At 41.2% G+C, this 13,724-nt stretch overlaps 1 protein-coding gene across 9 annotated transcripts in view; it reads right to left on the bottom strand.

Moving 5' to 3' along the window:
* The window catches only part of AAK1 (AP2 associated kinase 1), a 138,744-nt gene that overhangs the window by 37,270 nt on the left and 87,750 nt on the right, over positions 1 to 13,724 (bottom strand). For 7 of the 9 annotated variants that reach the window (XM_075858521.1, XM_075858523.1, XM_075858524.1 and 4 more), the window contains 5 exons: positions 13,402 to 13,640; positions 13,002 to 13,159; positions 11,980 to 12,096; positions 9,987 to 10,085; positions 2,169 to 2,270 (listed from right to left, as the gene is read on the bottom strand). In XM_075858521.1, the coding sequence (XP_075714636.1) occupies positions 2,169 to 2,270; positions 9,987 to 10,085; positions 11,980 to 12,096; positions 13,002 to 13,159; positions 13,402 to 13,640 (715 nt within the window). The remainder of the gene's footprint in view (positions 1 to 2,168; positions 2,271 to 9,986; positions 10,086 to 11,979; positions 12,097 to 13,001; positions 13,160 to 13,401; positions 13,641 to 13,724) is intronic. The other 2 variants (XM_075858522.1, XM_075858527.1) reach the window with 2 other exon arrangements.

Genomic DNA, 13,724 nt, shown 5'->3' with positions numbered 1-13,724 from the left:
ACTCTCCCTAGGGCCTGGACATCTTGCGAATATTGAAGAAGCGATTAGTTTGTATCTAAACATTTTACAGGAAAATGTAAGGGCAGCAATACATGATCCAAGCTGAAGAGACGTTAAGTGAAGAAACAAGACCATGACCCAAAGCACACAAGTAAATCAACTAAAGAATAGTGAAAAATAAGATTTGTGTTTTGGAATTTCCAAGTCAGAGTCCTCACCCTAAAGGGTAACTAAACTTTATTAAAAAAAATTAAAAAAAAGCTTTTGACATGTCATAGTGACATGTCAGAAGTTTTGATCGTTGGGGGTCTGAGCACTAAAACCACCACCGATCGCTAAAACAAAGCGGCAGAAGCGCTTTGGTGTGCCGCTTTGTTTTTGATCAGCTTTCCTCGGAAAACCGTGTGAGTGGTGTCTGGATTCAGACTTTCTATTGAGCCTATACACTAGTCCGAGGAAAGCCGATCAGAAACAAAGCAGCACAGAGCTCACCCGGGTGCTTCTGCTGCTTTGTTTTAGCAACCGGTGGGGGTTTCAGTGCGGTCACTGTGACATGTCAAAAGTTTTTTAAAAGTTTAATTACCCTTTAACTCTATGAAGATGCTTCAGCATAATCTAAAGAGAATTATCCACACTGGCATTCCAGAAATATTCAACTGAAACACATTTGCAGGGAGAAAAAGTCCAAAAATCCTTCTCAACATTGTGAAAATCTTATTTGTAGCTGCAGGAAACGTTTAGTGAAAGGGAGTGCTGCTGAAGGGGAACCTACAGGTTATTAAACTCCGGTTCACTCACTTCTTATTCCTGCACTGTGAGTGTGCACTCAATAAAAGACACGAACAGTACAACGGTCTGTGTTATTCGTTTAGTTACATTGGGTTTCTCTAGAATTAATGTCTATAAGTTTTTGGTAATAAATGTAGAAATCAACTTTTTCTTGCAACTGTATCTCCTCGTGAATGTGAATAACTAACATTGTGTGAAAATTTAATTACAGGATTTTAACGTTTGGTCACATTTCTGCCCCTTACACTCATTGCTGTGTTTACCAGTCATCTAGAAGATGATTAATGATCTATATAACAAAGTGAATACTACAGGTCAGCGGCTCATCTGTGAATCAGCAAATGTCTGTGAGACATTTAATAGATGGCATTTTGCACATGTTCGTGGCAGACATTATTCAGCGGAAAGGTGTTCTCTCCAAAGATCACACGGTTAGTAAATTCTCAGTGATGCAGGTGAAGGCAATGTAACTCATTGTCCATGAGAGAATTATCTTACCAGAAGAGGTCAGATCATTCTTATGTAATATAGGAGATGTTCCGAGGCTTTTACCACACAATACGGACCATCTGAGGTGCAATATTACTGGTCTCCGCTCTGCCAGAGGAACCAGCACTATTTGGAGATATAGATATTGGACAAATCTCTCTGCTATCCTGGATTTCTGATCTCCCCTTACACTGACACATTGTAACAAGCTACAGCCGAATCGAAATAAAAAAAATATATATTTGAAGGTTGCGCAACTGTTTTTATACGACGATTAAGCTTTATTTATTTTTGTAAGACTGGAGAACCACTTTTAAAAAAAATAAAAAAATAAAAAGAAGGAGTATGGGAAAACTGAAAGTATATGGAAACATTTGAAACAATTTTTGGAACTAAAATAAAAAAGCAGCAACTTTGAACAGTCTTCAAAAAAATGCTACTGTTTTGTGAGTACAGCCGCTATAGACCCGTGTCTCCACTGTAACAGATTACAAACAAAGCCTGTGCAGTCTGATCCTCTAGTCATGTGTTACTCCACTCCTTCTGCCTCCACTACCGTCTGTAGGCTGGCAAGAAGAGGTGGTCAAAAGGAAGAGAGACTACACCAGGGTATATTAGTAGTTTGTAACCATGGTGATACATAGGTCTGCCCTTGAGCTGTATAAACAAAATGATTTTTATCAAGACTATTTTTCATGTTGCTTCATTTATTTTATGATGCATTGGCTTTAAAATGTTTGTTTATTTATTTTTTTACTTTTTTGAAACTATACTTGTCTTTTAAAATATGGTTTCAACAAACAAAATAGTTGCCGGAACGGTGTGCAAGTAATGGTCATACTTTAACACCATAAAAGAGATATGTGCTGCCCCATCCCTCAGGTCTTTACCATTCACATCCTCAGAGGTGCTTCCAAAAGGATCTGCCAGCTGAATAAGTTGAGGAAGCAGAAGCGGAGGTTCCGGGGATTTGAGACCCTCAATCAATTTCTCTGGGTCAAGCAGAACAAAAAAAAAAATATAACAAAAGGAGGAAAAAAACAAAACAATAACATTTCATGACAGTAAGCAAAGCTCAGGACATAGCATGCACTTAAAAGGCAAAATACGGCTGCAGTTTAGTGGTGCTCAGCCAAGCCATCTATAAAGTGTACCTTTACTCATGAGTTACAGCCTGTATAATGTTCTAGAGCCGCATTCCCAATTATGCGGGTTGTTATTGGAAACCGTCAACGAGCTTGTTGACAAGTACACCCCTAACTGCTTACTTAGCGGAGCTGCAATAATAGAGGTGCGCAGTTTGTTTTTTTCTATCTCAAGATTACTGCATAGAACCCGGTGTAAAAAGGAAACTTTCTAAAATATAGTCAGAGAACTCTGCTAGCAGGGACAATATCCTATTAGCATGTTTTGTATACATGTTGCATCTGCATTTAGATTGTCAGTGTTGTCGGGCCAATGTTAATCTATGGGTCTTTTCACAAGGTTGTATAAACTACATTACCTAATGTTATTCGGTTTTTTTCAGTCACAAACCACCACCCGTTGAAAGCGGATGAATCAATATCGCATCTGTATAAACTCTTTTAAAATGTTAATTGGTTTCCACTAATTAACGGATACAAATAGAGGTTTCTGCTTGCTGCTCTGAACAGAAACAAGAATTGGGGTACAAAAATAGAGGTACACTTTAAAATTATGAGCACACACCATAATAAAGCATAATACGTCCTTACAAATTGTAAATGCTTTACCAGATTTGCGCAAAAGTGACATCATGCACCTTGATTTGCAGACACAAGTAACCCTCTAGCTCTAGCCTAAGGCCTGTATTGTAGAAGCTATTTGTACTCCGGTCCCATAATATCTTTTTAGTCCGAGGTGCTTGAATGCTGAATTAAATAAAACAGGATGAACTACAGATGTAACAGAGCTGAATTTGTCATTTAACACTTTCTTCTGTGCACCCTGTTAACACAGTTCAACCAGCTTTTCTAATGCCCGCTGATCAGCTGTTATCGCCGGAGGAAAAACGCATCTAGCCATACAGTTACCCAACTTAGGTCCTTGCAGTGGAAAGGTAGTATTAGGTGGCAGCCATTCAAATGAAGGGGGGGGGGGCCCATGTAAAGCACGGAGGAGTCAATCCGCCAGACTTGTCCTTGTTAGAGGCTCTCTGCTCTAGCTCGTTGAAGAAAGTACCGTGTGGTCATCATGAAACAACCCCTTTAAGATAAATTATGTTTACCTGCAGATCATAAAGTATCCCCTTGCTGAAACCACCAGCGATCAGCTGTAATCTGTGAGGAAACCTGGCAGTAAGTGTTCCATTTCCCTGCAGCGCCTCCACAGGAACAACTGAGCATTACACAGAGACCATTCAAGTCAATGGGTTGTCTGTGTAATGCAGGACAGTACAGGACATGTCCTCCACAGAAGGGGATGCCAGGAGATCAGGATCCTGAACACAGGAGCCCTCTCTTAATTTTGAATTCCTTAATAGTGTATGAAAATGGATTCTCTAAACTAGACACCCCCTTTCATTTTAGTCAGCACAAAAAGACAGCAGCTGTAAACGAGCCAATTCTATCCGCAGCCCAATCACAGCAGGAAACCAGAATGCGCTCAAGGCACTACATGCAAAGGCATAAAAAGAATACTAGATCTGTAATTAACAACTTGTTGATGGTTTCCAGAAAGTAAGGTTATTTTATTTTCTCAAAAAAGCGTAAATTATATTTCCGTTTCTAATATCGCAGTATCATTTTCATCTAACTAAATGTATGGGCAATGTTATTCAAAGGTGCAATTTCACTTTCAACAGTACAGATATATGAAGTAGAATGCAGAATGCTGTGATGTAGGACTGCCACTAATATAGTTCCTGTTCGGGGGTACAAGCTACAGTGAAGGAAATAAGTATTTGATCCCTTGCTGATTTTGTAAGTTTGCCCACTGTCAAAGTCATGAACAGTCTAGAATTTTTAGGCTAGGTTAATTTTACCAGTGAGTGATAGATTATATATAAAAAAAAAAAGAAAATCACATAGTCAAAATGATATATATTTATTTGCATTGTGCACAGAGAAATAAGTATTTGATCCCCTACCAACCATTAAGAGTTCAGCCTCCTCCAGACCAGTTACACGCTCCAAATCAACTTGGTGCCTGCATTAAAGACAGCTGTCTTAAATGGTCACCTGTATACAAGACTCCTGTCCACAGACTCAATTAACCCTTTCACGACCAAGGACGAAAATGCACGTCCTGGTCGGCTGCTAGTTCCCGCACCAGGACGTGCATTTTCGTCCGCATTTCAAACTGTCACTCTGTGTAAACACAGAGTGACAGACCCGCGCTGACAGCTGTCCTAGACAGCTGAGACATCAGTCTTGCCGGACAGCGGACCATCGCCGCTGCTTTCGGCAGTTAACCCCTTAAGTGCGGCGACGGATTGCCGTCGCCGCATTTAAGTGGTTTGAAGCACATCGGCAGCCCCCAAGAAGTGATCGTGGGGGCTACCGATGCTTGGCACGGCAATCGGAGGTCAGATAATGACCTCCGGGTTGCCATGTACGGAAGCCTCGGAGGAGCAGCCTCCGGCCGTTCCTCCTCGGCTTCCTGTCAGAGTGACCGTTACGTCACAATGACCGAGTACATTACACTACGTGTGTAGTGTAATGTACTCTAGCAGCGATCAAAGCTGCAAGACTAAGTGTCCCCTAGTGGGACAAGTTAAAAAAGTAATAAAAATGTTTTAAAAAAAGTGTAAAAATAAAAGTTAGAAGTGATATAAACATGAACTGCTTTTTTTCCTATAATAAAAATTTTATTATAGAAAAAAAATGAACACGTTAAAAAAGTACACATATCTGGTATCACCGCGTTCGTAACGACCCCAACTATAAAACTGTAATGTTATTTTCCCCGCACGATGAACACCCCCCAAAAAATCAATAAAAAACGACGACAGTATCACAATTTTTTTGGTCACCACCCCTCCCAAAATAAAGAATAAAAAGTGATCAAAAAGTCGCATGTTCCCAAAAATAGTACCAATAAAAACTTCTATCTGTCCCGCAAAAAACAAGCCCTTACACAGCTTTTTTGACTAAAAAATAAAAAAATTATGGCTCTCAGAATATGGTGACACAGAATTTTTTTTGTTTATAAATAAGTCATTTTATTGTGCAAACGCTAAAAAAAAGGACCAAACCTATATACATATGGTATCTCCGTAATCGTACCAACTCGCAGAATAAAGTAAAAATGTCATTTATAGCGTACGGTGAGCGCCGCAAAAAGAAAACCTAAAAAACGGTGTCAGAATTCCTGTTTTTTGCTCAGGATTGCAAAAAAATGGAACAAAAAGTGATAAAAATAAATAAATCGCATGTACTGCAGCTCCTCCCGCAAGAAATAAGCCCCACACCACTCTATTGATGGAAAAATAAAAAAGTTATGGCTCTTGGAAAGCGGGGAGTGAAAATCTCAAATATGAAAGCAAAAAATGGATCAGTCCTGAAGGGGTTAATTCATTTCTAATGAAAAAACGTATGACAACATGTTGGGTATTTCCGTACTCGGAAGAAATTGCTTTATAAAAAATGGTTGTTTTTTTCCTCCTTTATCCCTTGTGAAAATGAGAAAATGCAACATTTTAGTGGAAAAAATGTTGATATTAATTTTCGCGCCCTAATTCTAATAAACTCTGCAAAAGACCCGTGGGGTGTAAATGCTCACTATACCCCTAGAAAAATTCCTTGAAGGTTTTTCCAAAATGTGGTCACTTTTGGTGGGTTTCCCCTGTTTTGGTCCCTCCAGTGCATTGCAAATGCGACATGGCACCGAAAACCATTCCAGCAAAATCATAAATCCAAATGGCGCTCCTTCCCTTCTGAGCCCTGCTGTGGGTCCAAACAGCAGTTTATTACCACATATGGGGTATTGTCGTAATCGGGAGACATTGCTTTACAAATGTTGGGGTGCATTTTCTTCGTTATTCCTTGTAAATAATAAAAATTTCTATGTTGTTTCAGAAAAAAAGTACATTTTAATTTTTACAGACTAATTCCAATATATTTAGCGAAAAACCTGTGTGGTCAAAATGCTAACTATACCCCTAGATAAATACCTTAAGGGGTCTAGTTTTCGAAATGGGGTAGTTTATGGGCAGTTTCTATCGTTCTGGCAGCTCAAAGCTTCTCCAAATGTACAGTGAGTCCTGAAAGCCTCCGGGTGCTCCCTTCCTTTGGGGCCCTGCCGTGTGTCCAAACAACGCATTAGGGCCACAATGTGGGTATTTTTGAAAACAGGAGAAAGAGGGTGATAGATTTTGGGGTGTGTTTCTTCATTTTCATGTTCGCTTTACAAAGAAATCGGTCTTCAAACAAATACTTTTATCAAAAAAGTGAAATTCTTTTTTTTTTCACCTGATATGCATTAAATTTAGCAAAGAACTGGGGGGTCAAAATAATTACTATATACCTAAATAATTACGTTATGGGGTCTAGTTTTCTAAATGGGGTCGTTTATGGGGAGATTCTATTGCTCTGGTAGCTCAAAGCCTCTCCGAATGTACAGTGGGGCCTAAAACATTTTCAAGCAAAATATGAGTCCTGAAAGCCTCCGGGTGTTCCCTCCCTTTCGGGCCCTGTCGTGTGTCCAGGCAATGCATTAGGGTCACAATGGGGGCATTTTTGAAAACAGGAGAAACAGGGTGATATATTTTGGGGTGTGTTTCTTCATTCTCATGGTCGCTTTACACAGAAATCGGTCTTCAAAGTGATACTTTTATGAAAAACGTTTTTTTTTTTTTTTTTTTTTCACCTGCTATGCATTAAATTTAGCAAAAAACTGTGGGGTCAAAGTACGCACTACACCCCTAGATAAATACCTTAAAGGGTCTAGTTTTCTAAATGGGGTCGTTTATGGGGAGATTCTATCGCTCTGGTAGCTCAAAACCTCTCCAAATATACAGTAGGGCCTAAAACATTTTCAAGCAAAATATGAGTCCTGAAAGCCTCCGGGTGCTCCCTCCCTTTCGGGCCCTGTCGTGTGTCCAAGCAATGCATTAGGGTCACAATGGGGGCATTTTTGAAAACAGGAGAAACAGGGTGATATATTTTGGGGTGTGTTTCTTCATTCTCATGGTCACTTTACACAGAAATCGGTCTTCAAAGTGATACTTTTATGAAAAAAGTGAAATTATATTTTTTTACGCCTGCTTTGCATGAATTCTTACAAAAAAACTGTGGGGTCAAAATACTTACAACACCCCTTAATAAATACCTTAAGGGGTGTAGTTTTCAAAATGGTGTCACTTGTGGGGGTTTCCACCATTCTGACACCTATGAGCCTCTGAAAACCTGGCTTGGTGCAGGAAAAAAAAATGTACTTCAAAATGTATAAAATGATTACTAAACTTGTAAGTCTTCCAAATTGCTGGAAAAAAAATTTTTTTTTTCAAAAGTGCTGCCAAAATAGAGTAAAGAGATGGAAATATATATTTAATTAAAAAAATTGTACAGTATGTGTGTACATATGTGACATATTGCAGTTAAAAATAGGGAAAAATGATAATTTTTACAAAATTTCTTCAATTTCTCTATTTTTTTATTAATTTCCGCAAATCGTATCAGTCTACTTTTACCACTAAAATAAAGTACAACATGTGACGAAAAAACAATGTCAGAATTACTTGGATATTCAAAACTTTCACAGAGTTATTCTCTGATAAAGTCAGACATACCAGATTTGACAAATCTGGCTTGGTCATTAAGGTACAAACATGCCCGGTCATTAAGGAGTTAATCAGTCTGACTCTAACCTCTACAACATGGGCAAGACCAAAGAGCTTTCTAAGGATGTCAGGGACAAGATCATAGACCTGCACAAGCCTGGAATGGGCTACAAAACCATAAGTAAGACGCTGGGTGAGAAGGAGACAACTGTTGGTGCAATAGTAAGAAAATGGAAGACATACAAAATGACTGTCAATCGACATCGATCTGGGGCTCCATGCAAAATCTCACCTCGTGGGGTATCCTTTATCCTGAGGAAGGTGAGAGCTCAGCCGAAAACTACACAGGGGGAACTTAATGATCTCAAGGCAGCTGGGACCACAGTCACCAAGAAGACCATTGGTAACACATTACGCCGTAATGGATTAAAATCCTGCAGTGCCCGCAAGGTCCCCCTGCTCAAGAAGGCACATGTACAGACCCGTCTGAAGTTTGCAAATGAACATCTGGATGATTCTGAAAGTGATTGGGAGAAGGTGCTGTGGTCAGATGAGACTAAAATTGAGCTCTTTGGCATTAACTCAGCTCGCCGTGTTTGGAGGAAGAGAAATGCTGCCTATGACCCAAAGAACACCGTCCCCACTGTCAAGCATGGAGGTGGAAACATTATGTTTTGGGGGTGTTTCTCTGCAAAGGGCACAGGACTACTTCACCGCATCAATGGAAGAATGGATGGAGCCATGTACCGTCAAATCCTGAGTGACAACCTCCTTCCCTCCACCAGGACATTAAAATGGCTCGTGGCTGGGTCTTCCAGCACGACAATGACCCGAAACATACAGCCAAGGCAACAAAGGAGTGGCTCAAAAAGAAGCACATTAAGGTCATGTAGTGGCCTAGCCAGTCTCCAGACCTTAATCCCATCGAAAACTTATGGAGGGAGCTGAAGATCCGAGTTGCCAAGCGACAGCCTCAAAATCTTAATGATTTACAGATGATCTGCAAAGAGGAGTGGGCCAAAATTCCATCTAACATGTGTGCAAACCTCATCATCAACTACAAAAAACGTCTGATTGCTGTGCTTGCCAACAAGGGTTTTGCCACCAAGTATTAAGTCTGGTTTGCCAAAGGGATCAAATACTTATTTCTCTGTGCACAATGCAAATAAATATATATAATTTTGACAATGTGATTTTCTGTTTTTTTTTTTTATATAATCTATCTCTCACTGGTAAAATTAACCTAGCCTAAAAATTCTAGACTGTTCATGTCTTTGACAGTGGGCAAACTTACAAAATCAGCAAGGGATCAAATACTTATTTCCTTCACTGTATGTCTCTAGAGGGTAGTCGCAATAGTCTCATGCTGTGCTCTTTAAAGGTGCAGTAAGTATATCAGCACGGTGGCTCAATGGTTGGCACTGTTGCGTTGCAGCACTGAGTTTTGGATTAGAAAATGGCCAAGGGAAACATCTGTATGAAGTTTGTATGTTCTGCTTTTGTCTGCGTGGTTACCTCCGAGTACTACGGTTTCCTCCCACACTCCAAAATAATAGATTTGTTAGGCTTCCTTTAAATCTGCGCATGGGTCCCGTTCCGACTGAGCGGGACCCTGACTGACACAAACTGAAACCTTTGGTTTCCATCACCATTGATTTCAATGGTGACGGATCCAGTGCCAATGGTTTCCGTTTGTCGCAGTTGTGCAAGGGTTGCATAGTTTTGACGGAATCAATAGCGTGGTACACTTTTATCAAAGAAGCTCAGTATAGGCAAAGCATTCTAGGGTTGTTGACTGCTTTGCCCTTCTCTTCACAAGCCCCTTTTACAGTATGGATGGTAAGATCTTCGCTTGCTCAGAGTGACAGCTCAGGGGTTTTGTGAAGTTTTCAGTAGGAAAGAACTGGTGTATATTACACGGACACCATAAAGCAACAACACCGGGCCCTTTCCTCTGTGTTTTTACCTGGAGCTTCGGAGAGAGGAAGAGGTAAAAAGGGGTCAGGAGTTTTGTGGAGTGGAGGGCTGTGATCCTGACCCTGCACGTCAACAGGTTTATCCACAGCTAAGTTCCAGAAAGAAATGAAATAAAGAGGAGAAAGGAAACGAGAGCAGAGTAAGACAAGTCAGAAGCCAGAAGTAAAGTTACAGACACACACACACACAAACATTGTCTCCATGATCAAATTATCTCACTGGGAGCTTGTGTTTGCACTTTATCATTATCATAATGATATCAGACGTGCCAAGATTTAGTAATTAGTAGGGGCTCTTAATGACTGTGGCAGAGTAGGGGTTAAAGAGGCTCTGTCACCAGATTTTAGGTGCCCTATCTCCTACATAATCTGATTGGTGTTGTAATGTAAATAACAGTGGTTTTTATTTTGATAAACGATCATTTTTGCGCAAGTTATGAACAATTTTAGATTTATGCAAATTAGTTTCTTAATAGACAACTGGGCGTTTAACTTTTTACCAAGTGGGAGTTGTAAAGGGAAGTCTATGACGCTGACCAATCAGCGTCGTACACTTCTCTCCATTCATGTCCATTTGTACTCCGCACAGCGTGATCTCGCGAGATCACGCTGTGCTGTCACATACACCCACATTAACTTTACTGAAGTGTCTTGAGAGTAAATAGAAATCACCTCCAGCCAGGACGCGATGTCTATTCACACACCCAACACTTCGGTAAAGTTTGTGTGGGAATTACTCACACAGCACAGCGAGATCACGCTGTGCTGTGATTCACAGCGTGTGATCTCGAGTCCCACACAAACATCACCGAAGTGTCGGGAGTGTGAATCGACATCGCATGCTGGCTGGAGGTGAGGTCTATTCTCGCGAGATCACGCTGTGCTGAGTACAAATGGACATGAATGGAGAGTAGTGTACGACGCGGATTGGTCAGCGTCATACACTTCTCTCTACAACGCCCACTTGGTAAAAAGGTAAAAAACGCCTAGTTGTCTATTAAGAAACTAATTAGCATAAATCTAAAATTGCTCATAACTTGCTCAAAAATGATCATTTTTCAAAATAAAAACCACTGTTATCTACATTACAGCGCCGATCAGATTATGTAGGAGATAGGCCACTTCTAATGTGGTGACAGAGCCTCTTTAAAGGGAGTGTCTACATACCTGTGTGTCTTTGGTTACAGCTCTAAGGAGAAACCTGCTTAGAGCTTAAAGGGGTTGCCCAGGATTAAAAGTTATCCCCTAACCACAAGATAGGTGATAACAGGATGATCGGTGGGGGTCCCAGCGGTTGGATGAATGGGGTCCTGTTCCTCCAAATGAATGGAGTGGCAGGTCGAGCATGCGCACTGCTGCTCCATTCACGGTCTAAGGGACTAACGGAGATGGCAGCGTACAGTGCCATAAATGAATGGAGAAACAGTGCGCATGCTCAACATGCAGCTCAATTCATTCGGGGTACACCCGTTCTCCTGATCAGTGGAGGTCCCAGCGGTCAGACCCCCACCGATAACATGATGATCAGTGATAACATGATTATCACCTATCCTATGTAAATGATCGGCTAAACAGGGCAGCGATAAGGCGACGAAAGAGCAAACGCCTGTTCATCGGCCGATTGCATCTTTTGTGCTGCCCTAAACATCATCGCTGTCGGCAGCACATCTTTCCATGTAAACTGTATGAGGACTGAACGATCGTATTTCTCCCCTACAATTTACATCAGGGGGTCTTTAAACAAGCACCGATATACCATTTATGGGCAGAAATCTTTGTTTAAACCAGCCATCAGTCCTTACAGCTGGACGAATGAATGCCGGTATGCAAACCCTTCCTGCTTCCCCCTTCAGCCACAATCCCAAAGTCAAATCTTGACACTGTGCACAATACAAACTAGAAGCACTACAAGTATTCATTGTTTAACCCTTTTTTTTTAATGTTATTTTAATACACACTTAGAAGTAATGTGTAATTAATCACCTGCGCCACCGGAAAACAGAGAAGGTCCAAAAGCATCAGCCGGGGGGACAGCAAGGGGTGCTAAAAAGTCTGACAGAAGGTCCTCTGCGGAGCTGCTCAGTTGCTCTGAAGGTTTACCTAGGGAGACCATGAAAAGACATAAGAGACTGTTGGACAAAGTTATCCAATAAGCACCTTCACACCACACAGGGATCAACTGGCGGCTATAGTCAAGTAGATGTCTTGTCGATAGCAACAATAAATGAGCCATTAGCTATTCCATGGACCTTCAGAGCAATGACACTCATCCTTCCCTCCGTTGAAGAAAAGCAAGGATCACGTGAAGGATATACTCAAATGCAGCAAGCTGTAATAAACGGTGTTCTCACACCTTTCTATCATAACCCACATTCATTTTTTCATCAATTTGTGTTAGGCTACATTCACACATCAGGGAAAAATGGCCGTGTGACGGGCGTTTTATTTAACAGCTGTGACACGGCCATTAGAAAAATGTAGTTCTATGGCTGTATTCATATGGCCGTTTTATTATCGACCCGTAAATCCTGGCAGTCAAAAAAATAGGACATATCCTATTTTTGGCCGTTTTCACGGCCCGAAGGCTATCATAGTACCCAATGGTTCAGTTTTTAACAGCCATCTTTCAGGAATCAATCCTTGTGACGGCCGTTAAAACGGATCCTGGCACTCACAAGAGGCCTCCCCAAGCACAGGGTTACTTTAAGCGCTGAGCCTGGGGAAGCCCGTGACGCCACTGTCCATATATGGACAGTGACGTTAGGAGCTTTGAGATGTGGGAATCCCCGGCCACAGCGTTGCCGACACTCTGGCCGGGGATTCCGGCATCTCAAAGACTCTAATGTCACTGTCCATACATGGACAGTGACGCCCATGAACCGGTTCACAGATTGTCCTTAGTTGAACCATTTTTTTTAGAGGTACTAACCACTGCATACCGGGGACTTCCCACAAAAATAGATATATACATACTAATTAAAAGTGCGCCAAACATTTTAGCTTACTTTCCCCCAGCTTTGCAAAATCCTTATTGAGAAGTTCTTCAGCAGTGAGCTTAGAGAAATTGTCATCATCAAACGGGTTCCAACCAGAAGACTCTGGTGGGTTGTGGACATTCTGTTGAGAGGTCCTTGGTGAGCCAGAAGGTGTTGTGGTAGCCGATCTAAGAGATGTAAAGACAAACAAAGGCTGTAATATTACATATGGGTCTTTATAGGATTGAGACAAACTGTGCTCAAAGGAGAGTTTGTACCCAGCCATAACCAAAAAGCCAACAGATGTCTATAAGAAATGCTAATAGTAACTAGAGGAAAATTCAGACATGAGTTTAAATGCCTGAGTCACTAAGCCCAGACAACGATTACTTACAATGTGCAGTTATGTGTTCATTTAACTTATACATACTTTGATTTATTAAGGTTTGCCTCAGCCGCTGCTGCATGGAGTAGCTGTGTAGATTTACTAGCTGGAACGCCAAAGACTGCACTGTGTGTGACATCACTCAGGATCCTCCGGTGTCCCCCACGCTGAGTCTTAGGAGAGGAGGGAGGGGTGAGGGAACCCAGTTTAGGTCCTGCAGTGGGTTGTGCTGATGCTGGCTGGGGTTTTTTGGAGGCTCTTGCCGGGGCTTGGATCTGTTGTACCTAAGAAACCATAATAACCGTAAGTATCTCAGGATATTACAACCTGTGTAGCCTTTTAACTCTATACACCAATGGTGTTGTTCC

The sequence above is a fragment of the Rhinoderma darwinii genome, chromosome 3 (genome assembly GCF_050947455.1).
Source record: "Rhinoderma darwinii isolate aRhiDar2 chromosome 3, aRhiDar2.hap1, whole genome shotgun sequence".
In the NCBI taxonomy this organism is placed as follows: domain Eukaryota; kingdom Metazoa; phylum Chordata; class Amphibia; order Anura; family Rhinodermatidae; genus Rhinoderma; species Rhinoderma darwinii.
Note: the sequence above shows the minus strand (reverse complement) of the source record. Positions and strands in the feature narration are given on the sequence as shown.